Source organism: Pygocentrus nattereri, chromosome 13 (assembly GCF_015220715.1).
Source record: "Pygocentrus nattereri isolate fPygNat1 chromosome 13, fPygNat1.pri, whole genome shotgun sequence".
Lineage (NCBI taxonomy): Eukaryota > Metazoa > Chordata > Actinopteri > Characiformes > Serrasalmidae > Pygocentrus > Pygocentrus nattereri.
In genome coordinates this window covers 17,396,024-17,422,209 of record NC_051223.1, presented here as the reverse complement: position 1 = coordinate 17,422,209, position 26,186 = coordinate 17,396,024, and the positions used below count along the sequence as shown (strand labels likewise).

General features: G+C 39.6%; 1 protein-coding gene and 1 long non-coding RNA gene across 3 annotated transcripts in view; one reads left to right on the top strand and one right to left on the bottom strand.

The window, feature by feature from the left end:
• The window catches only part of LOC108424866, a 44,895-nt gene extending 25,311 nt beyond the window's left edge, over positions 1-19,584 (top strand). The window contains exons 2-3 of the long non-coding RNA XR_001857656.2: positions 12,046-12,118; positions 19,476-19,584. This is a non-coding gene — a long non-coding RNA (uncharacterized LOC108424866). The remainder of the gene's footprint in view (positions 1-12,045; positions 12,119-19,475) is intronic.
• Positions 1-26,186, bottom strand: part of LOC108424860 (growth arrest-specific protein 7) — a 64,794-nt gene that overhangs the window by 33,922 nt on the left and 4,686 nt on the right. The window contains exons 2-3 of one of the 2 annotated variants that reach the window (XM_017693126.2): positions 17,034-17,151; positions 10,974-11,051 (exon numbers count right to left, since the gene is read on the bottom strand). In XM_017693126.2, the coding sequence (XP_017548615.1) occupies positions 10,974-11,051; positions 17,034-17,151 (196 nt within the window). Of the gene's footprint in view, positions 1-10,973; positions 11,052-17,033; positions 17,155-26,186 lie in introns of both variants that reach the window. The other variant, XM_017693125.2, reaches the window with a different exon arrangement.

The window sequence follows — 26,186 nt, the reverse complement described above, 5'->3', positions numbered from 1 at the left end:
CATGCACCTCCATATTTAACTTGGTGCTTAGCGCATACATGGCACGCCATTTAAAATGAGTGAATTTAAAGGGAGATTTGCCTAGCAGGTTCACCTCTACAGGCAGGTGTTTGAAAGCTCCATCATATTTCATAGAGAATACTACTAGATGACACAGAGAATACAACTACCGCCATACTGAGTTATACTTTCTCAGCAGAGTTTCACACAAGACTCCACAGATGACACACCAACCTGAAGCGAACACATTAGTGTTTACAGTAAGCGCTTCCGTTGCTGCAGCATTCTCTGTGAACCCAGGTGGTTGCTAAGGTGTTGTGATTTCCAAGCCATCTTATCTACTCTTGATACATCATGCCTGTCTAAACATAAAGAAGTTTCTGCAAAACAGTAACTTTACAGGAGAACATAAAGAAAAGTTCTTATCTTTTAATATAAGTTAATGTACAGAGATTTTTTCGTTTTGTTTTCGGACAGTGATGATTTTTTTCCCTGTAATGCTACTTTTTAGCATTATTAAATCATAGTCATTTGAAATTTTTGCCAGTATTTTTTTTTTTTTTTGATAACCAGTCTTAGATGATGAGCTTTGACATCCTTTTATTATTTTCATTTCATTTGGTCAATTTCAAAATAAGTAAAATAAACAGATCTTCAAACCTAAAACCTTTGCTTAAATGTTCTATAGTGAGTGATTGTTAGCTAGCTGATTTAGCTAACATTAAAAAGTTTCTCTGGTCAAGCTCTGTCTCTCTCAGTATCCGTATCTCCTTTGTTTTTCATCAATTCCACTCCCATCCCATTCTAGTCCATTTTGTGTTTCCTTCTTTCCTCAATAGTGTGTCCACCCGTGTCTTGTTACTCTACATGTATAAGCAACCCTTATGTGTCCTTGTGTCTCTGTCAGGTTTTGTGTTTGTATTTTGTGAATAAGCATTTCTGCCATGTTGCATTTTCTTGTATTTCACTTATGTTACTTACTTAGTAACTGGTCTTGTTTTCAGGGAGTTTGTCCAGTTTCCATTTAATTATACTTTTTTCCCAGTTTAGTTTGTTTTTCCCACTTCAGTGCTCTAAAGATGGAAATGGACAATGAGAAAATGCACTTTGCATTCTTTTTACTGAACCTACTGAAATAGCAATTTCAGCTTTAATATAGTATGCTAAGATGAAATTTATAAACCAGTGAATTCATTCATAACTCACTCCTTCACATCTCACAGACTAAAGGTTTTCCATAAACGGTTGCTGAAACCACTCAAATATTTTTGTGCTTATCACAGAAAGACTGACATCCCACAGCAGCAGGACATCACAAACTGCATGTATTTTCAGTTTCAACTCAAGCATGTTTGAAGTAAAAGACCTAAAAAACAGCCCAAGTAAGTACACAAACACAGACTCTCTGATTCTCTGATAAGAGAAATGTGTACTATATCAGAAGATGGATACTATTGAAGTGCAGAGGCTAGACGCATGCACACCATGATATGCACAGAAGCAGGAGAGGATTTCGGGAAACTATAGCGTGTCTGGACAAAAATGTGAAAATGTTATCTGTATGGTATCTGTATGGAGACAAAACATTTAATGTGAACAGAAAAGCTGTAATAACACCCTCTAAATCTCCACATTACACATATTTCTGTGTTTATAAACAAGCCCATTTCAAAAAAGTTGGGACACCATGCAAAATGTAAATAAAAAACAAAATGCAATGATATGCAAATCATTTAAACCCTATATTTAATTGAAAATGATAGACAACATATCAAATGTTGAACCTGAGAAAAAAAAATTATATAAATATATACTATAAATATATAAATTTGATGCCAACACCATGTTGCAAAAAAGACCAAAAACAGTATTTGCTGGCCGTGATCTTTGGGCCATCAGGCGGCACTGCATTAAAAACAGACATGATTTTGCAGTGGAAATCCCTGCATGGGCTCTGGAACACTTCTGAAAATCTCTGAAAACAGTTTGCTGCTGCATCCACAAATGCAAGGTAAAACTGTAAAACGCAAAGAAGAAACAGCACAGAAACAGGATCCAGAAATGCTGCCACCTTCTCTGGGCCTGAGCTCGTTTAAAATGGACAGAGGTACAGCAGCTGGTCTCTTCAGAACACTTACAGAGTGTTGTTAAAAGAAGAGGTAATGAAACACAGTGGTAAACACGCCCCCATCCCAACTTTTTTGAAACATGTTGTTGGCATCAAATTTTAAATGGGCATATACACTGCTCAAAAAAATAAAGGGAACACTCAAATAACACATCCTAGATCTGAATGAATGAAATATTCTCATTGAATACTTTGTTCTGTACTAAGTTGAATGTGCTGACAACAAAATCACACAAAAATCATCAATGGAAATCAAATTTATTAACCAGTGGAGGCCTGGATTTGGAGTCACAAACAAAATTAAAGTGGAAAAACACACTACAGGCTGATCCAACTTAAAACAAGTCAAAACAAGTCAAAATGAGGCTCAGTATTGTGTGTGGCCTCCATGTGCCTGTATGACCTCCCTACAATGCCTGGGCATGCTCCTGATGAGGTGGCAGATGGTCTCCTGAGGGATCTCCTCCCAGACCTGGACTAAAGCATCCGCCAACTCCTGGACAGTTCGTGGTGCAACGTGGCATTGGTGGATGGAGTGAGACATGATGTCCCAGATGTGCTTAATCGGATTCAGGTCTGGGGAACGGGCGGGCCAGTCCATACCTTCAATGCCTTCATCTTGCAGGAACTGCTGACACACTCCAGCCACATGAGGTCTAGCATTGTCCTGCATTAGGACATTAGGCAACCCAGGGCCAACCGCACCAGCATATGGTCTCACAAGGGGTCTGAGGATCTCATCTCGGTACCTAATGGCAGTCAGGCTACCTCTGGCGAGCACATGGAGGGCTGTGCGGCCCTCCAAAGAAATGCCACCCCACACCATTACTGACCCACTGCCAAACCAGTCATGGTGAAGGATGTTGCAGGCAGCAGATCGCTCTCCACGGAGTCTCCAGACTCTGTCACGTCTGTCACATGTGCTCAGTGTGAACCTGCTTTCATCTGTGAAGAGCACAGGGTGCCAGTGGCGAATTTGCCAATCTTGGTGTTCTCTGGCAAATGCCAAGCGTCCTGCACGGTGTTGGGCTTTGAGCACTACCCCCATCTGTGGACGTCAGGCCCTCATACCATCCTCATGGAGTCGGTTTCTAACCGTTTGTGCAGACACATGCACATTTGTGGCCTGCTGGAGGTCATTTTGCAGGGCTCTGGCAGTGCTCCTCCTGTTCCTCCTTGCACAAAGGTGGAGGTAGCGGTCCTGCTGCTGGGTTGTTGCCCTCCTACGGCCTCCTCCACGTCTCCTGGTGTACTGGCCTGTCTCCTGGTAGCACCTCCACCCTCTGGACACTATGCTGACAGACACAGCAAACCTTCTTGCCACAGCTCGCATTGACGTGCCATCCTGGATGAGCTGCACTACCTGAGCCACTTGTGTGGGTTGTAGAGTCCGTCTCATGCTACCACGAGTGTGAAGCACCACCAACATTCAAAAGTGACCAAAACATCAGCCAGAAAGCAGAAAGGTACTAAGAAGTGGTCTGTGGTCCCACCTGCAGAACCACTCCTTTATTGAGTGTGTCCTGCTAATCGCCAATAATTTCCACCTGTTGTCTGTTCCATTTGCACAACAGCTGTGAAATTGATTGTCAATCAGTGTTGCTTCCTAAGTGGACAGTTTGATTTCACAGAAGTTTGATTTACTTGGAGTTATATTGTGTTGTTTAAGTGTTCCCTTTATTTTTTTGAGCAGTGTATTTTTCAAAAAACAATAACATTTCTCAGTTTCAACATTGAACGTGGTGTCTTATTTTCCTTTAAAAATACAGTTTACTTGATTTGCATATCATTGCATCCTATTTTTATTTACAGTCTGGAAATGGGGTTGTGTAGTCATATGCAAAAATGTGGGCACCCCTGGTCAAATTAAGTTTGTTAATCTTCTTGGTAAAAATAAGATAACACATCCCCTATACTGAACACACATCTGCACATTTTAATGTTTTTCAAATCACAGAAATCATAGGGCCATATCTGTCTAACTCTTTAGCAATTAAATGAAACTAAGGGTACCCCCTTGCCCCCAACTCAATGTGACACCTAATGTTTTAGGTAAGCTAGTAGTTTAGACTAGGTAGCCATCAGGGACCTTTGCACCTTCTTTCTGTAATCTGATTATTCATCTAAAATAAGTGCAGAATGAGTTTTTGAATAGAGAGCTTATTTACTCTTACTTGAGTGATTTTCATTATTAATACTTTTAATTGTAATCAAGTGAATTATTACAACGGCAGCATTGCTCTTACTTAACTAGGTATTTTCAGTATTCCTTCCACCTCTAAAGCACACAGGACATTGTTCACTCTGTGTGGTGAAAATGGGAGTAGGGATGGAAAGATTATTATAAAGATGACTCCCTGAGGAATGTTGTTAAGAAACAGGGGAGGAAGATTATTTTGACCATATTCAAACTATAGCAGCTTGTTTCTGCTTATTATACCCTCAAAAATGATGAGCCCCAAAACATTAGGTGTGTGTGATGACTCTGCAGATGTAGAAATGAAAATGAAAATAAGAAGAACTTTTTTTTTCTTTTGTTTTCCCTGATGTTCCTTTTGAGGATTAAAGAAGCATTTATAGCATCTGCTGGAAGTCTAAAAAAGCAGCCTTCAGGTCATCACCTCACAAGCTAAAATGTGAGAGCAATAGTGTGACCTCAGTAGCTTCTGGGCGTGGATGAGCGTGTATATGAGGGGGTGGCTGAATATTATGTGAGGGTGGAAAGAGGTTTTACAATGTACCACATTCAGACCCTTAGACAGAATATTATCATATGACATTATGTAGATATTGCACAAATGTCAGAACACCATTCGGGTCAAAATGACCATTAAGTAGAAGTTACTCATTTACCAGCATGAAAGGAAAAAGCACACAGCATATATTTAACAGACAATTACACGGAAGCCTCAATATCACATTATACCATCATATTTTCAGTATCTAGTATGTCCACTCTTTGTCTTTATCCCAGCATTCTTTCCATAAGACTTGCTTACAGAGATCTGCACAGATATTTTACCATACCTCCAAAGTTCAGTCTTGCAAGATGCACTGCTGAGCAATGAATTGCTTTAATATTAGAATTGCAATTAGAACAAGTGCAATTTTCAAACGGCAAGAACTGCTTTTTTCTTTTTACCCCACATTATTCAACACTTTTAAGAGGGGAAATTTAACTTAAAAGCGCTGAGCTCATGAAGTGACTTACATCCAGCCCAGTATGTGCTGATCTTTAATCACAATAATGGAGAGAAAAATTGTAATTAGATACTTTCCCCAAATTGCTTAGCCTTGTTTTCAAAGATAAAAGGTTTAAGTACTGTTTATCTGATGGTGACAATTTTGGTGATCTAACAGGTCTTGCATGGTTGTCAGGAGTCACATTTTCCCTGTAGCTTTCAATGATTTCTGAACTCCAGTTTTGGTAACTCCTGTTTGTTTTGACTTATTTTTCTTTCACTTTCAAGGGTATAATCTTATATCTAATCTCCTCAGAAATGTCTGCTGAAAAATTAATAACTTCTACATAATGTCCAATTTGCCAAGAAATGATCTACAGTATGAAAAACATCAGAATTCTTCATTTAATTCTTTAAATGATGTTCAGCACTTACTTTAAAAAGGTTTAGTTTCATTGCAAAAGTCATGACTTTAGTGCTGTTGTTGTTCAGGTTGTTGATGTGTTTGGTGATCTTGGCTGTGAGGGATTCACACACACTGCACAAGTGGCTCCAGTGTTCTGAACCACAGATAAAATTAAAACACAGGAAATCTGTAATCAGAGGGCCTCTGTGGAATACACAGCACCCTGCAGCAAGAGAGACTCCAGTGTGCAGCATGCTCCAACTGAATGCTTTTCATTCCCTTCAAATAACCAGTCTAGGGCTACATATCACTCCATGTGTGCAATACGTAACCATGTCTTTAACCAACCACTGAATGCTTTTGCAAGAACATTCTAACCAATCTCAGATGTTCCTTAGATGTTTCAATGGATCACATCAAACAAACATAAATAATTTTGGTCAAAAACAATGCAGACCCATAATTAACAATGTCACATTCTTTAATGTCTTTTAATCTGAGTTAAAATTTTCCCATTCCACCTTAAATTCTGACTGAGGCAAATAATGTAAATATGGGCACCATTTAAGGTGGAACAGGAAAATTCAAAAGAGAAGCTGACTTCAGATTCACAACTTTTTAGTGTTTGACAGTCTCTCATTGCAGATTTAATGCACCATTAAATCAAGTGCAGTGCTTATAAACGGGAATAAGTCCATTCATCTCAAAATTTTCATCTTAAATCGCGCTCCCTTTGCCTTTTCATTAGCTACAAGCCAGGAAAGACTGCACTGCTACGTGACCTACAGTCTGCATGCCAGTTCTCAGTCATTGAGAACCAGGGCTTTCACACTATGCTGCACACATCCCGTCTCGAAGACATGTTAGTGACACAATGCTCTCTACAACGAGACCAGAACCAAAGAAAATTACTAAAGAAATGGGTAAGACAGCTGTAACGTGCTGCGTAGACATCCACTATCACAGGATCTTATTTCATCATAAAAGAGCATTTTATCACAGATGAGTAGCAGCAGTGTCTCATGTCCTCCAAATAAGAGCAGTTGACTTGCCACAGCACTTCCATTTGATTTATTAATAAAAGATATTACAAGTAAATTGATTATGGATCATTACAAATACTTTAAAATACCAAGTCATCACACAGTGAGAAAACAGAAATCCTGCATAGAATAAAAGAAGCATCAAGGTGCATTGATAATTGTCGATTCAATTGAATCATTGAATTCAGGTGTTCCAATCACTTCCATGGCCACAGGTGTATAAAACCAAGCACCTAGACATACAGACTACTTCTACAAACATTTGTGAAGGAATGGCTCGCTCTCAGGAGCTCAGTGAATTCCAGCATGGTATCATGATAGGACGCCACCTGTGCAACCGGTCCAGTCGTGAAATTTCCTCGCTACTAAATATTCCACAATCAACTGTCAGTGGTATCATAACGAGGTGGAAGCGATTGGGAACGATAGCAACTCAGCAATGAAGTGGTCGGCCACATAAAATGACAGCTAAGGCGCATAGCGCACAGAGGTTGCCAACTTTCAGCAGAGCCAATCCCTACAGACCTCCAAACTTCATGCGGCCTTCGAATTAGCTCAAGAACAGTGCGTAGAGAGCTTCATGGAATGGGTTTCCAAGCAGCTGCATCCAAGCCTTACATCACTAAGCACAATACAAAGTGTCAAATGCAGTGGTGTAAAGCACCGCCACTGGACTCATGAGGAGTGGAGACGTGTTCTCTGAAGTGATGAATCACGCTTCTCCATCTGGCAATCCGATGGATGAGTCTGGGTTTGGCGGTTGCCAGGAGAACGGTACTTGTCTGACTGCATTGTGCCAAGTGTAAAGTTTGTGGAGGGGAGATTATGGTGTGGGGTTGTTTTTCAGGAGTTGGGCTCGGAACCCTTAGTTCCAGTGAAAGGAACTCTTAATGCTTCAGCAGACCAAGAGATTTTGAACAATTTCACAATCCCAGCATTGTGTGAACAGTTTGGGGATGGCCCCTTATTGGAAGTAAATTCATTATGGATCATTACAAATACTTTAAAAATACCAAGTCATCACACAGTGAGAAAACAGAAATCCTGTATAGAATAAAAGATACATCAAGGTGCATTGATAATTGTTTTATATTCGCATCGCAGCCCTCTGAATCATAATCAAATTGAATCATGAGCCTAGAGATTCCCACCCTCAATTCAAGCTGGTTCCATTCTCTCTGTGTATGCTGCACATGCACTTGCCCATTTGTACAGAATATGTCTAAATTTACATTGATCTTTGTAACGAGCAGTTGCACTGCAACCCTACTATAATACACTATATTGCCAAAAGTATTCACTTACCCAACCAAATCATTGAATTCAGGTGTTCTACTCACTTCCATGGCCACAGGTGTATAAAACCAAGCACCCAGGCCTGTCGACTGCTTCTACAAACATTTGTGAAAGAATGGCTCTCTCTCAGGAGCTCAGTTAATTCCAGCATGGTATCGTGATAGGACGCCACCTGTGCAACCGGTCCAGTCGTGAAATTTCCTTGCTAGTAAATATTCCACAATCAACTCTCAGTGGTATTATATCAATAGCAACTGCGCAATGAAGTGGTCGGCCACATAAAATGACAGAGTGAGCTCAGCGGATACTGAGGCGCATAGCACACAGAGGTTGCCAACTTTCAGCAGAGCCAATCGCTACAGACCTCCAAACTTCATGTGGCCTTCGAAATTAGCTCAAGAACAGTGCGTAGAGAGCTTCATGGAATGGGTTTCCAAGCAGCTGCATCCAAGCCTTACATCACTAAGCACAATACAAAGTGTCAAATGCAGTGGTGTAAAGCACCGCCACTGGACTCTAGAGCAGTTGAAACGTGTTCTCTGGAGTGATGAATCACGCTTCTCTATCTGGCAATCCGATGGACTAGTCGGGGTTTGGCGGTTGCCAGGAGAACGTTACTTGTCTGACTTCATTGTGCCAAGTGTAAAGTTTGGTGGAGGGGGGATTATGGTGTGGGGTTGTTTTTTAGGAGTTGGGCTTGGCCCCTTAGTTCCAGTGAAAGGAACTCTTAATGCTTCAGTAGACCAAGAGATTTTGAACAATTTCACACTCCCAAATTTGTGTGAACAGTTTGGGGACGGCCCCTTCCTGTTCCATGACTGCGCACCAGTGCAAAAAGCAAGGTCCATAAAGACATGGATGAGCAAGTTTGGTGTGGAAGAACTTGACTGGCCTGCACAGAGTCCTGACTTCAACCTGATAGAACAAACACCTTAGGGATGAATTAGAGTGGAGACTGCGATCCAGGCCTTCTCATCAGTGTCTGACCGCACAAATGCTCTTCTGGAACAATGGTCAAAAATTCCCATAAACACACTCCTAAACCTTGTGGAAAGCCTTCCCAGAGTAGTTGAAGCTGTTACAGCTGCAAAGGGTGGGCCGACATCATATTAAACCCTATGGATTAAGAATAGAATGCCACTGAAGTTCATATGTGAATACTTTTGGAAATATAGTGTATCTCTCTCTGTGTAGTTATAGATGGACTGTTTTTACTGACACTGTCTGATCATGTCCAGCACTGACGTTCTCAGCACCTGCAGAACAGTTGCTCTATTTCTTCTTATATCACACCAATGTATGAGCATCATGGACACTGAATGTGCATGTTCAACCACAATTTCCATGTCTGTCTACTGAAGTCTTTCCCATAGATCTGAAATCAGAAGGCAGATTTTTCTTTAGTCACTGTTCCTATTGAAATACTAGCTGGTTGAGCAGTCTTTGTGCTTGAAGCTGCTGCTGTCAGTGCACCAATAATGAACCCTCCTCTTTCAAAGTCACTTATATCTTTTCCTCTTGCTATCATGATTCAAAACTGAGGTTAAATGGGCCTGATCTGAATTTTTATACGTCACAGAGTGTGGTAGGATGTTACTAGCTTAGTTGTATAATGCAGTATAACTGCCTGGAAGCATCTGCATTTGTTCTGTTTCTCCTCTCATACAGTTTTTTTCTTTATTACTCATCTGTATATACACTCATTGGTTGAAAGACACAGCCACTGTTGCACTGCTGGTGATGAAAATTAGTAAACCCTACGTAAATCATGTGCCTTTCACTCAAAATAGTTATGGCCTCTGCCACAATTATATATCTCAACATAATTAAGCTTTTAAACTTTTTTCAAAAAAGTGCAGCAGCTGTTTAAATCAAAACATTTTGTAGGATATCACTGGCACTAAACACTAGCCCTGCATATCTGGCAAAAACAGTGCTAAATGTTGTTTCACATCAAAATTCCACAAGGCTGAAGTTGTTTCTTTGTGTTCCACCTTAAATGTAGCAGCACCTGGATGTAACTGCTGCACCACTTAAGGTGAAAAGGGAAATTTAAATAACAAGCCAACTTCAGCATGTTATTTGTCTCATGCATGCATTCCCCATTCACCGGTGCCTCCAACCACCATACAGCGCTGGAGTTTCGGAAAATATTAGTCATTCACATTTGGTCCACAGCTTATTTTTTGCACAAGACCTCAGCCACAGTGTCACTGGTTGCAACTGACTAAGTTAGCCAGCTTCTGTAGAAGTGTAAGAGGAAACAGAAACACAGCAGTCGCTTAAGTGTGCACACTAGGCTTAGGCTAACCCCAAAAGACTGGCCATTCTTGCTTAAAAAACAGTGGACTGCTACAGATGCAACAGACAAAACAGCGGGAAGTGATTGAGGGCCTGCTGCGTTTTCATTTTCATTTGAAATGGGACTGAAGTGTTCATGACTTAGCCACTCAGCTAAATGGGATAACATTAGCATAGGTTGTGTGATCTATACTTATCTGTGTATCAGGTATAATGTAATATTGCTGCAATGTGGTTTTTTGCCTATATCATGAATACTGGAACAACGGGCACAATGAACTACTTCCTTAGTTCCTTCTCATTACTTTTCCTTTTCGCTGCTCTACTTAAACAGTTTGTCTGGATAAATGTTTCACTCCTTTTTGTTTTTGTCAAATATTTATCAGCTAAAATACTGCAATGTGAATTTTCCCTAGTATCATTCAGGCCTACTTCTCTGAACCATATAGTGTTTGGTGGGAATTTCAATATGCTGCAGCCATACCCCTTCATGATGCAACTTCTTTTAACACAGGAATTAAAATGAATGTCCAACTAGTCAATGTGAGGATTTAAGCCATTTAGGAACTGAAGTCTAAAACATGAAAAAAAGCCCTTGGTTAGAAAAGCAGGCTTACCCGCAGGTAAAGAGTTCTTATGTCGCAGTGATGTTTTGGGGGTCCCAGGGACACTGGATGGTCTCTCCCATGTAGTCTCTGCAACAGAACGCCACGTCAAATCATTACCAGTGAATTACATCATCTAAGCAGTGCTCAGTTATAGGCTTGGAATGATAAGATGCAGTGAAGGCACCATGGCTGATATATACATTCATAAAACTAGTTCAACTGAGGGAGTTGTGCTGCATGCACTAATCCATCTCTGGTTCTGGAGAGTGTTATTCCGGCAAGTTCGGCAAGTGTTTGTCTACGGAGACTGCAAGGCTATGTGCTTGATTTTATCCACTTGTTAGCAATGGGTGTAGCAGAAATACCTGACCTCAATAATCAGGAGAAGTGTCCCCATACTTTTGGGCAATGCTAACAGGTGTATCTATTGGGCTCTACGGGTCAGCCTGCAGTAAGAGCTAGCCATCAGATGAAATCTCCCAGTGTCTGGCCAACAAGCTGGCTCTCTAAGAGCAAATCAGATTTCTCCAAAATACGATATGGGAGTTATAAAGCCGGAATAAATAAATAGCAGGACTAAAACCGCACTGATAACATTATCCACTGGGATTGTTTTCACTTTATTCCATGTGACTATGTGCCATTTTTCCATAGAGACCCAAACCATAGCCACTGTGACACACGCCTGTATTATTTTTCTGTGCAAACCTTCGGCTCAGATGTCTCTCAGTGCTTACCAGTGGAGGAAGCACAGCCCGAACCATCAGTTCGGCTCCAATGACATTCATGGAGAAGAGATTTGGCAGCAAGCGATCAGGATCCTTTCAGCAGTGATCTACAGTGCCATCAAAGGCCATTCATTACCAGACTCTTGCTCTCCGGTTCTTTGAGTTAGTTTCTAATGAGGCAATCAATACTATGAAAGAAATCGTCTAAACTGGTGACGGCAACATAATTGCGCTCAGTCTGCTAAGGCAGAGCAGATATGTTTTCTTCTCATAAATGTCAATAATGTTATGCAAGTGTAATTAGTATGTTACTGATGCAGTTCTGATTAGGTTTATTCTATTTTCTAATGCAGAACCGGTCCCTCCTCATCCCTCCTGTCACTCTCCTACATCTGACATGAATATCGATGTGCCACTTTACATACTGTGAGTATTCATCCTCAGAAAGGCCAGGCATATCAATGTGAAAGATGAAAGCCTGTACAGAATCCGTCAGTGTCTTTGGATACGTAATGAAAGAATAAAATAAATTTAAAAAAAGCCTGTGGATCTTTTATGAAGCTGCGACTCTGAACTGGAACAGATGGTTACCAAGCAACAAGCACCTGAGCGAACATATTAGTCTAATTATCGCATTCAGACCAACGTCAGCAACAGGACGGCAGGGCCGAGTTTTCACATCCTTGCTATTGTCCCATTTTGTGTTTACTAGAGATTGATTTTTCTGTGAAAACACATCAAGGATATCATGTGCTTCTGATCTGTAATGAATATGAGGACTGTCGCCCCGTAAGTAATGAATATTGGCCTAGTTATGTCTCATGAAGTCCATCTTTTATTTATCACCATCTGTAACGGCATCCGCTGCGGCGCCTGCTGTTCCTGCATGACAATTTGTGCAAAGTCAAACCATTACAAACTTTATATTTTTTCTATCATTGCAAGCAATTTCACCACCTAACACTTATGTCTTTTTAATAACATTTCAGTGTCTCTGTACTCCTCACGGACCTATGTAATTTAGTTGTCTGTGCTTACAGTGAACTGAAGTCTTTTGCCTATAAGCCCTCTGTTCTGCTCTGTGCTGTCACTTGCTGTGACAGTTTCTGATGTTTAAAGGATGAAAAGGACTGCCTCTATATTCAAGTGCCCTAGAAGACACATTTCTTCACCATGTTTCGTCAACCTGTTTCAGCCAGGGAGATTTCTTTAATGAATAAATGCACTGTGGGCTGCTGACTCGCTTTGTTTAGGCACATTCTGATGAACATCACCTTACCTTCCTGTTAATTTCATGTCTCTCAGTCACACTTCTTTTGGTTCCCTAAATAAACATTCAAACGTGGTTTCAAATGAAACCACCGATAATTTCAGAGTGAATAGGCTGTGCTAATCCGCTGCAGGTCAGACAGGTCGATGTACATATATTTATTGGTTTTCACAAAAGCAATTCATTCAAAACTGCTGTTTGTGAGGCTTGGTTTACATATCGCTGAGATACTCATATCTCCAGAATGATAACTTTATAGAAGAAGGAAAAAAACATGCTTATTTTTTAAGTAAGTCAATGTAATCAGACTTTTTTCCAAGCGATTTTGGACCACTTCTTTTGGTCCATTCATCACAAAATGTACATACAATGTAAAGCGAAACAGGCATTTTCAAATGATGTCAAAAACTGAAAAAAACTGACTACAACCTTCTCTGACTGATTTCCTCACTGCTGTACTTCACACTTTGTCTCAGTGAACACGGATGAAATAGTTGTTTGGCTTACCACTTGCAGATGCTTGCTTTCAATGTGAAAGACTGCTGCAGTTTTGTTACTGTCCTCTTGAAAAGTGGTCCTGAACGCCACTACTTCAGCCCTCCATTTCATTTTTTACTAGGTCTATCAAAAGGAACAACTGCTGTACCCTCATGCGTACAATTCAAATATGTTCCTCAGCTTGAGTGATAAACTCACCTGATCAAATCAGAAATGTTGTTTATTGAAAAAAAGAAAAAAAAATTAGCACTGGTCAAACAATTGTTTATTTGTTGGTTTACTGTTAACTGGTTAATCATTTACATTCCTAGTTTACACACTAATTCAATATTTCAAAAAAGCATCATAATATGGGACCCAAGATACTATGAAGAGCTGTCTTAGGAACCCAAGGTGGTTCTTCTACAGCATCACTCCAAAGCATCCTGTAATCCTTTCAAATTGAAATGATTCCAGATTACGCCAGAGTTTGGTTTCCACTGGAGTTTCTCTCTCCGTGGACAACATGAAGCTTGTCCTAGGGGTGTTTGTTTAAGGTATGATGGGTAGAACCAGCAGACCAGCATGGCAGAGAGCCTCTAAACCACAAGGTTGCAACATAGAACAGGAAGGAAACCACACAACTCCGCCCCCAACCCCCCTAAACACACACATACACACCAGGATCATCATGTCACTATGGCAATCAACACAACACCATATCTTCACCCAACTGTCAAAACTCCCAAAGCACAAGTTCTTCAGAAGAAGAACAAGAGCTGTTTGGTGTAGACCACCCTGCAAAGGACAGCTTCAAGGTGGTTTTCTGAATGTGTTTTAATTGGGAATCAAACCCCAATCAAAATCCCTTTAGCAGTCATCTTTTAAGACGCTTATGGAGCACCTTAGACTAAACAGACTAGACCATTTACAGTGGGTGCATTCCATGCATGAGTCACTGTGAAGGACTGGAGTAAGTGACTGGTCAGAGTGTTCAAATGTTTTCTTGTTTTCACATTAACAGCTCCTCCAAGCACCATGGAATTATCTTTAAAAGGAACAGCTGCCTCTATTACTGGCAGATGTGAAGGTGGAGTATGGCTGTTTTTAACTGTCAGGACCACTGAAACCAAAGCCAGGTCAAAGTAACAGGAACCAAAAAGTCTTTAACTTTCATAAGCTGAATGCTACTGCTGTGGGAGGCGTTCATTACTGGGAGTCCTGAGTCATAACAACCAGTCCATAAATCCTCATGAGCTGTTATTACGGCAACTATTTATAGTAGCACTATAGGTTAATTTGTCTCATTGACTTGTGCATTCAAATGTCTCATAGTTACCAAAGTCTTAATGCTATGTTTTTACCCAACACAGGCTATAAGAGTTTAGGGCTTGCTCATAAGCCAAAGGACTTGCATTAACTGCCATTATGTCATTTCTAAATAAACCGCCTTAGAAATATCTATCTTTCTTTGATTTGGAAGCGAATGGCTCAAAACTGAATGTACAGTAGAAACTAGAAAATAGAAAAGCATAAGTAAAATTGTAGCCTCAGTACTTATTTTCTCTGCCCAGATCCTCATTCAGTCATCTAGAGAATGCACAGACGGACGTCTTGTGGGTGGAGAGAGAAAGAGTACATAGCACAGTACAGTGAGAAGCAGCCTTGGCTAGACACAACGCTAATTGTTTAGAGACAATGCGAGGAGAGCAGGAGATATCTGCAGCAAGCCTCTGATCCACTGAGGCCATGCTGTACCAGCCAAACCCGCTCATTCTGCTTTGCATGATGGGCATTGGCAATAGGAGCGGGCCTATTGTTAACTATGCGCTCTGCCTGACCCTAAAATAACATGTTGGAACATAAAAGGGACGTGTCTTAAAAAACAGGGATGCAGAGAAACTGCTACCTGATCTGGTTGATACAGAGTACCAATACTAAGCTTATCTAATCTAACCAGTCCTGATATTTATATAATTCCTTTTTTTAAATATTTAATTCTGGTAAAGCTGAAAAACACTAGGCTTGAATGAATGGCATTTCTAAGAAATAACATTTCACATGCTTAAGACTACTATGTTTATTTACTGTCTATAAATATATATACTTACTATATATATAATTGGGAAACATATTTAACAGCTAAGTGAAAGTAAATGTAAAATATTTATTTTGTACAAATAAGCATGCAGCAGCTTCTCTGGCTTGGCAAAAACAGTGCTAACTATTTATTATTTATCACATCCGAACTTCCTAAGTCATAAATCTCAATTGTGCATCCCATATACTTGTGCTTCATTACAGAACTCTGCTGGAGTTCAGTAAATATTAAAAATATTTCACACGGTCAGTAGAAGCATTTTTCTGTGTATTTCTCAGCATGGTTGTAGCAACAGGTCACAAGATCACGCTGTACTGTGATGCAGCTGATCCACAGAGGTGCACTGTAGGCAATGTTAATGGATTGCTAAGCAAAAAGCTAAAAACTGTCCTTACCCCAAGAGACTGGCTTTACCTTCCATATGTCTTTCCAACAATGACTTCCTCAATAACAACAGAGTGTTCCGGTCCTAATGTTCTGATGAGCACACTTAATTGATATTTCTAAGTCAAACAATCTCAGCCTGCTTTGCCACTGATGTAGAGGAAAAACAGTGCAGGCAGTAAGTAATTAGTAAAATATGGTACACATATTCTCGCTGTCCAAAGAAAAACGTGCATCTCCAAAACAATTACTTTACAGGAGCAGGCAAAAAAGGTGCCTTACTTTTAATGTAAGTTAATGTAAAGACAATGACGTAAGGTTCCTCTTTACTTTACTGCTGGATGCTACTCTAGGAAAAGGTACCGTTACCGGTTGAGTGAGTGAGCCAATGGACAGATGGAAGGATGAACAAACAAACGGATATCAGACAGACAGATGAGCTAGCTTTATAGCTCAATTAGGCTTGCTAGGTTATCATTTGCTCAGTTGTTAGAAACTGTACACAGTCTTGTTAAAGCTGTGTGGGAAAAGTTACATCAGACTTGTGATTGATGAGGGGACTGCTTACATAAGCAGTACCAAAGATTGGGAGTACGCTCAGCTTACATCAAAAAAAGGAGAATTTTGGGGTAATGCAATGGCCATTTATCAGACATAAGAACGTTATTCTTAGGACATACTCGTATGTCCATCAGCCCACTTAGAAAAACAACAAAGAAAAGACAAAGAATTTAAATTATTTAAAAAGCTAACCCAAAAAAGAATGAAAAGCTAAAAAAATAACATTAAAATGTCACTAAAAGGAGATAAAAATCAAATTAAAATAATACGGTAAAGCAATAAAAAAACAAGATATAATACTATTAATGTTATTAAATGGAAGTAATCCTTAAAATAGATATAGAGTAGAAATAAACTGATGAGTACCCAAACTAAACTAATTTTAAAAACAGAAAAAAAAATTAAAAATGCATGTGGAGAAAGCATAAGCAATATTCTTGTGCAGAGATCTTCAAGGAAACCTCACCTCACCACTTCTTTTATTCATTATTTAATCTTTTACTCCTTTGTACATTTGCACTGCGGAAAATATATTCAGATGTGCTCACCATTGCTTACAGTGTTGACATAGTATCTCCGTCCCTGTGGTGACACGTAACTCTTCCAGTCTTTGGGCAGGGGGCTCTGGTTCGGCTCCTCACCAGGCAACACACTCATGGAGACAGACTTCTGGATTAACAGAGAATGCAAAGTTTATCCTTCTTATCAGCAGCAATAACACAAGCATGGTGTAATTAGATATTAATTCACTCTTGCTTGTAGCTCACTGAAACAAGCAGAACAATTCTGTTTGCACTACAAACTTTCAACTGATGCCAAATTTGTGTTTGTAAGTAGGAGAATAAATATTTTAGTATGAATTGAGTTGATGAAAACACAGATTTATGCAAAAGTGTGAGCACCTCTGGTCAAGTTACATGTTTACATGCTGATCAATGGTTTTTCTCAGTTAACACATCCTCTACATAAAACACACTTCTGAATATTTTAATGCACAATTACTGTTTATTTGCTGAATTTAACATATCAGGCAAACTGTGGACTGTGCTAAAGGTAAGGTCTATTTTGCGTTTTATGTTTTTTCCAACTTAGCAAGCAAATTGAAATTGTGCATTAAAATGCACATCAATGCCCATGTCAATGTATAATGCACAAAATGCCACCGAACGAACGAAGGTTGTTCGAAAAGGATGTTAACTTATTTTCCCTTACAAAATCAACAAAACATGTAATCTTTTCAAATGTTTGCATAAGACTGTAGACTCACATTTTTGCCATATTTTTTAAATCGAAGGTATATCTGTTTCATTGCGCAACTCACTATGTAATACATATTAGCAGAAGTGCATTTGAACATTATAGCAAAATTAAAGTAAATAAGTTAAGTGATACTTTTTTAATCCCACAAACGGGGAAATTCCACCTCAGCATTTAACCCATCTGTGAAGTGAAACACCACATACACACTAGTGAGCTCACTTCCCCGGAGCGGTGGGCAGCACTATCCACGGCACCCGGGATAAATTTTGGGTTAGGTGTCTTGCTCAAGGACACCTCAGTCATGGACTGTCAGTGCTGGGGATCAAACCAGCAACCTTCAGTCACCAGGCCAGTTCCCTAACCTCCACCCCACAACTGCCCCGCTTGAAAAGGGTAATACAACCATGTTAGACCTGTATAACATTTGACTTTGCCATCATGTGACAATATATGAGTTTTTACAATGTCACAAGATGTTCCTCATGTTGTAAGAATAGAAAAAAAATCTGCCTGGAATTTCCTCACTGTGGGTATCTGATGTCTGGATTTGGACTCTGCCTACCTCACTGCTTTTTAGCTGTGGTTGTTTTCCAAAGCTTAACTCAAAAACGTTTTCCCATCCATAATTTGCTCCAGTTGAGAATGCTGAAAATGTCTCAGGAATGCCAGAAGCCTTTGCTCTCCTTTCCAAGACACTAAATTATACATCTAGCATCTATACAGTACAGGAGTACATAAAGAGACCTGGAATAGGGTCAAACATCATCATCCGAATGTTCTACTTTTCTGGATTATGGATCTTTTAAAATTTCAATTCATGATAACTACCTTATTTTTGTTACAGAACACAGGAATTACAATGGCACAAAGGTCAAAGTCACAGCGGCTTAAACACAAGCCCATTTCCCTTGAGTTTCCTTTGTAAACAGGAGCACATAGATAAGACGGTTCAATACGCACTGTGAGGAAAAATGTTCCAGCTGCTCAGCCAGTGACTGAATTCTGTTTGTCATTATGTAAGCCTTGCACCATCACCTCCTGATAAATCAGTAGTTACTGCTTTATACTGGAGCAACACCATGTATGGTTTTCTCCAAAAACATGTGTAGCCTTAATAATATTGTTTTTAGTTAAGTTAAGTTAAAAGGTTGTCAGAGTAACACCAATAATGGTGTTATCCAAGCTACTTATTGGTTGATTTGTTGGTTTAAACTGGTATAATGTTACCAATGGGTTTCTCCAAACTATTAAATATGTTATGTTGGAATAGCGCCACTAATGGATCTCTCTAAACCATTCATTGTCTTATGGTGAAGTAACATCACTAATGGTTTTCTCCAAACCACTATTACCTTAAGTTTGGGGTTTCATCACCAGTGGATTTCTCCAGGTAAAAAGGTTGCCTTATGTTGGAGTAACACTGCTTCAAACCATTTGTTGCCTTATGCTGGAGTGACATCACTGAAGTGTTTTTCCAGGCAAAGAGGCAGCTTTATGATGGTGTAACACAAGAATAAAGATTTCTCCAAAGCAGTCACTGAGTATGTGTACATCCGATCACAATCGTGTTTCTGCAGTTATCCGATTATTCGAATGGTCATGTAAACACTATACTCTGATCTAGAAATCCAATGAATAAATCTGATAAAGAGATAAAGCTGGATTTTAGCTCAGTAATCAGATTTCTCAGGGCATATATACTCATATTCTGATCTCTATCGGTTTTCTAGGTCTGCGCATGTACAAGAACAGACAGTGGATGTTGCTAGATGGCAGCAAAACACTTTTGGAGCAGCGCTGAAACCAAACACAAAATGAAGGAGTTGAATATTCTTCATCTTCTAGAAGTGTCATGATGTTTGAGTTTTAAGTTATGTTTACATCATGTCTTCTTCTGAGTTTACTAGCTGGTTGCTAAGTAAAAATCTGATTACTGCCTGACTTGTGTAGGCCTGGCGTATCCCCATTATCTCATTACTCAAGTGCATATAATCGTGTTGATCAGATTACTGACAAAATCTGATTTTCAGCAGTTATCTGACTATTCAGTGCATGTGAAGGCACTCATTGATTTATGAAGTAACTTCAATAATGCTTTTCTCAAAACCATTCACTGTTTTATGTTGAAGAGACATTAATGGTTTTGTTGTCTTGTGTTGGAATAATATCACTCAAAACCATTTGTGGCTTTATGCTGGAGTGACATGACTAAAGGATTCCTCCAGGTAGAGAGGCCGCTTTACGTTGGAGTGAGTAACATTGCCAATGGATTTCTCCAAACCATTCATTTCCTTATGCTGTAGTAACATCATTCATGCATTTTGTCATGTTTCTCATACTCATAAAGCCATCACTCATGATCTCCATTGTTTATTAGCATGAGATCATACAAACTGGCCAAAAGTCACTTTGCCAGCTTGTGCTGGCATATGTAACGTTCAATAATGCATAGCTCCAGATGGCAACTCCAGATTACAACTTGACTGCCTTTAGATGGTTCATACTGTGGATTTCAGATCTGCCTCTGGCAGATTACCTATGTTTAAAGCACAGACTCTGTAGACCTCACAAAGCCACTTTAGTCACCTCCATTAACAACAGTCACCTTACATTCAGGAGCATGTTTAGCCATTTAGTCAGCTGTCTTAGTGAGTTTTCCTGCCAACACTTGATACTGATCTAAATCTTTTAAATCTGGTGGGGCCATCCAAAACAGATTAAATCCAGATTCAGTCAGATGGCCACTTGAGATGAAGAGACAAAAACATAGCTTTATGCTACAAAATGTCTTTTACTCAAGGGTCCAGTGTGGACATGCCAGACCTGAGTGATTCTATTTATTATCTACTCAAAAGGACACATGGTTCCTATACACAAGCCTAGTCAGTGTGTGGAAACAAAAATTCACTGCTTTCCTTGCATGCCGCTGGCATTCTGCCTGGAAAATCAGCAATACCCCATCAAACTCCCAAAGACAGTGCTTCAAATACCTGAACTTGTGGAGGAGGTCCATCAGGTTTTTAAATATGCCTTATATCCTTAATCCTGATCTCTATTGGGTATGGTTACACTAGAATCGTTACATTTCCAATGAAACAAAAACACCATCTCAGCAACGACTGACGAGAGAAATGGTTGTGGTCGCTGTGAATAAACAGAAAACATAAACACTTTCCATACTGTAACCGTTACAGTGAGTCTATCAGTCAGTACAATGTGCTTAATAATATAAGGTGCAAGTTTAAAGCAATAACATACATTAGATGTTTTCCCTTTGATTTAAAGATTGCACAGCAACATTTAGCACCTTGAGTATTTTCCAGTACTGATATCCATACTGAACCTTATGTAACCTTAAGTATTGGCCTATGAGTTATGCTTAATTGAAGCACTTCACTTTAAAATAAACGTCTAGGCATCAGGCTCAAACTACCCAAACACTCTACTACCCTACAAGAACAACTACACAGCTAAACACACTGCAACATTGCTGTAACACACTGTCCTGCCTTGCCCCTGCTGTTGTTCATTTTCTCTCCTCATTTAAAATCTCTCTTACGACTCTTATGTCATGTGCTTCTGTTTTTGTTTTCCTGATCCACTCTTTCTCCACCCCTTTATCATGCCCCTTACTCGTCTATAGCCTGTAGTCCCACCCTCTCCTCATTACTCTCAAGTGTTTCGAGGTTGTTCTGAGTGTATTTACACCACTGGTTGTTTATGTTTTGTTTGCTTGGCATACAAATGTAGTCTCGTCAAATATTACAATCCAGCTTCTTCTTGCACTCCACTTTTTATTTAAGTGTGTTACAATTTTACAGCAAAATAACAAATAATAGATTTGTCAGGCACCCAGTCAATCCCATTCCAAGATTTATTCTATGGAGAATATCTTTCATTATCTTTCGTTAGAAAATGTTACATTTTCTTACATGTTACTTTGTCTAGACGTGACTGTGAGTCACTTTTTGTCTCTGTAATCCAGAGTTGCATTAAACCATAAACCAAAGTTTCACCAGACAATCATGCAAAAGCTCTTTATCCAGGGTGCTAGCCTTGCTCATGCATGTGTGAGTCAATCTGTCTTGAGCCAAACAAGACTCAGGAAAAAAAGTGGTCTATGCACACATGAACTCCCATGACAGTGACCCAAACATCTGGACAGAAAGCTGGCCAGCGTCCACCAGAGGGAGGGCCTCAGCAGTATGAGGCTAAATATGTACGAGAAGATTGAACTTGGACTATTTTGTGCTTGTTCAATGTGAAGAAAAAACGAATATGGCAAAAATGCAAATGATGGCTTCTTCCTGCAATATAAGCCTGTCTCTTATGTTTCACTAAATTTAAATCAAATAAAACATCTCTTCTACTTATGAACATGAAAGTGGAATCGGCTGAAGGTTTAGAATCCACACTTCTGACAACATGTTTTCCACTTTCATCATTGAGATATGACTCAGAAATAATTCTATTTATATATTTGTAATTCTAGACTGCTGGAATAGGCTCCAGCACCCCCGCGACCCAGAAGGAGAAACGGCTTAGAAGATGTGTGTGTGTGTGTGTATTTGTAATTCTATATTTGCATTTCTATAATTCTATTTTGCCTTTGTTATTTTGTTAAAATTCATCAGGACTACAACATAAAGAACAATCAAAAGTCAGAAAAGGACAGAATGCATTCAGTATGAAGGATATCATACTGAGAAACACTTTCTGCAGTTAATGAGCCTCAGCAGTCCTGTTGTACAATCACTTATGTAAAGTACTTCCAGCTGTCATTTACACAATTGCCTGGAAATGGGGGTCAGCTTTTGGGAAACCCCACTCTCAGAACTTCATTAGCAGCTATCTTAGTCAGAAGATTTGGGTCAGCAGGGATACACCAGCGAAAGTGCCTGCCTTCTAATATGTACAGTATGATGTAAAAGTCAGAGACCACCCATTCATTTATTTAATATCCAGTCAAAATAGCCATTAAGTTATTCGTTCTTAGTGTGCCCACTTTGCATTTATTACAGGTTGTACTCTTTACTTGGACCCAATCCCTCTTCTTCCTTTTACCCCTACTTCTTGTTTTTGAGTGTCACCTTGCCCCTTGGAACTGAGTTACAAGTTGAAATCTTCCCTTACAAAATGGGACAACCCCCAAATAAAAGAACATTACTTCATTAACTGGCTACTAGCGGTGCTCTGTAGGCAACTCTGATAGGCTGCAGTGATAGCAGAAGAGTGGTCCCGTTCAACAGCCTCAATGCTGGGCTTTAGTTACCTGTAGGGCATCATGCGCTTTTAAAGAGGGAGAAAATGACAATTATTTATTATCACTCACCCCTAATTCTTTGGTGATATGTCAGCTATTTACCAGCTTCTTGTTGGAATTTTCCCGTCCCTCCTTAAATGGAGCAGCAGTTACATTCTGGTGCTTCAAGCATAAGTACTGCTGAACTATTTAAGGTGGAATGGGTAATACGTTACGTTCCGTCAACATTACGGTATAAATTAAATGTTTACTAAATCGATTTTTGACATATGAATCGATTCAGAATCGTTCACGTCCGTATCGCGATGCATCTAAGAATCAAGTTTTTCCTGCAAAATGGAGGGCTAATTGCTAAGTAGTAGGGTCGAGGGGTGAAATAGGATTGGGCCTTGCTTTCAGTTTTCAAAGAAATCTGCAGGGATATTTTTCCACATCCTTAAAGTTCAGGCTTTGTAGTTGGTTATCCCAAACACATTCAGTGATGCTGAGGATCTGGACTGGACCGTCCATTGTTTTCAGAACACCCGTCACTTCTTTGATTTGCAAATTTTCTCATTTTTCGTCTGTTTTCTTCTTCACTTCTTGACAGCTACACATCCTTTCACAGAGTTCTCTTCTCAGAGGGAAGGCTGGACAGAAACGACGCTTCTCTCAATGATGAAACATTTAAGGACTATTTGTTGGATGGTCAAAGTCCAGGTCTTGCGTGGTTGTTATGAGTCTCATTTTCTTTGTATTTTTTATTAATGATCTGAACTCTATATCTATTCTGTTGAAAGTGGGAATTCTAAGATTTGATGGAAAGCTACTGTTGTGTATACAGTCTTATTTTGAGGAAAACATCCTGTATTTTCTCACCTCATTTTTGTCATTTCTTTATACAGAAACAAACAAAAAAGGTCACAAGTACAAGAGCCAAACATGTCCATACATATAAATCAAATGTAAATGTAACTCAATTTATAATCTATCACTATGGCTTCATAATAGAATTATGTAATTACATTGGGACAGCACAGGAAAACACCTCTATGGCATAAAGTCAAGATATTTCCAATTCGCACTCTTGACTAAATTCAGTAGCTTTTCTGCGGTTGTGGAACGACCTGTGCCATTCTTTAACCACAACCTCACAAAGTTCCCCTTCTACAACAAAGCCCTGTGATCTCATGTGTAGCTGATAGCTGGCAGAAAGAAGTTAGTGTGGTTTGGCCCTCTGATACTGCTAGAGCGCTGAGCTAAAAACAGAATTTCCACAGGCTGCCACTACTCACAGGACCACGTTAAAGACTAGCCTGGCAGATTCAGGAGTAGTGAGGAGTCAATTACCAGCTTCTCGCAATCAGTCAGTGCTTGTGGACTGACTGGCTGTGAACGTGGGGGATAGGGGGAACTTTCTCCTACATGATAGAGATTTAATTACCAACACTTTCAGGGTAATGGAGAGACTGAGAAGTGTGAGTTTCCAAGCTAGGCCCAAAAACACACATCAAAGCAAATCAGCAGCCTAAAAAAATGTGCCAACGTCACACTGAATAGTTTAACTTGGTGACGCTGTTTGGATGTCACCACATGTGAAGCTGTGGGACTTCCAGATGCTGAGAAGTCAGCTCATCCTGACAGACAACACATGTGAAATATTCCCACCTCCTTTGACTTTCAGCCCTATCATATTTTTCTTCAATCAAAGCCATCACAATATTCCTGTTGTGGCCTACAGTTCACTGTGGGATTGATCTCATCAATAACTTCAATAACAACATATAACAAGATCATTTTACTGACATTAAGAGTGGGCAAAAATGGCTAAAATATAACACTGTGACACATCTTGTGATTTTCATGACATGCATCACAATATATACATTTTCTGCGGTTTGAAAAGAAGAGTGCCACATATAAAAAGCTATGAAAAATGGCATAACAGGACAAAGTCAGTTACTTTTTAGATTACACAGTTAGTTTGTTTCAGCTGTTTGTGGTATATGTACTGGAAAATTAGGCACAAGTCTTAATATAATTGATATAATTTGCCTTTGCCTTTATTACAGCTTCCATTCTTTGTTGACAGCTTGTTTTAAGTATTTTAAGAAATCTGAGGGGATATTTTTATGTTTAGTCTTAGAAATTGGTTGAATTTTTTTCTTCTCACAATCCAAGTAATGCTTAATCCATTTAATGATGCCCTGCCCTGCGATGGACTGGCGACCTGTCCAGGGTGTGTCCAGGGCCGATGACCGCTGAGATAGGCTCCAGCACCCCCCTGGAGAAGCGGCTTAGAAAATGGATGGATGGATGATACTGAGGCCTGGACTCTGGGGTGGCCAGTCCATTGTTCTAAGCAACTTCTTTGTACCTTTTTTTGCTTTTCATCTTACTTTTTCTTAGTTAGGGCTTTTTGACAGCCACACATCCTTTCAGACTCAGTATTGAGTTATCTCTCTCAAAGGTGAATCCTTTAAGTAATGCTTATCTAAGGGTGACAGTTTTGTTGGACTACCATGTCTTGCATACATTTTCCCTGTATCTTTTACTATTTATTTATTGAATACCAATACCAATATTAAAAGCTCCTGGAAACACATTATTTTCCACTTATTCTCATGTGGCTTATGCAAGTGGAATATATCTAATCTTCTCAGATATCTCCTGAAAATTAAAAGTCAAAATTAAATGAATGGTGATCTTTTGCACTGTATATTACCATAATTATAACACACAGTCATACTGCCTGTCTTAACAGACAAATGACTGAATCTGACTTCTTTTGTGATACTGTGATAACCATGGACAGACCTTTAGTTTCCACCCTCTGAACTGCCTGATTTATAGTTCACACCACCGAATGGAAATTCCTAGCGCCCCTGCAAATGTAGTTGCCCAGCAAAGCTCCCCAGCTCTGTTTGCTAACAGAGATAATTAGCCGCTTAGCATCATGGCCATATCAAGTTTGTCACTGCATGGCCTCCAGAATATTTCTTAGGTTCTTGTCAGATTAATTGAGGCCACAGGAGTGACTCAGTTGAACAGCCTTGGTGACCTGTCACTGAACTGCTGCATGGTGCCACTACAAATCAGAGGTATATGCGTGGTCTTCTACCGATCTCTTCTGGTTAACCTGATTCAAAAAACCACAAAGCCTAGCTGTGCTGAGAGCAATGAACCTACAATACACAAG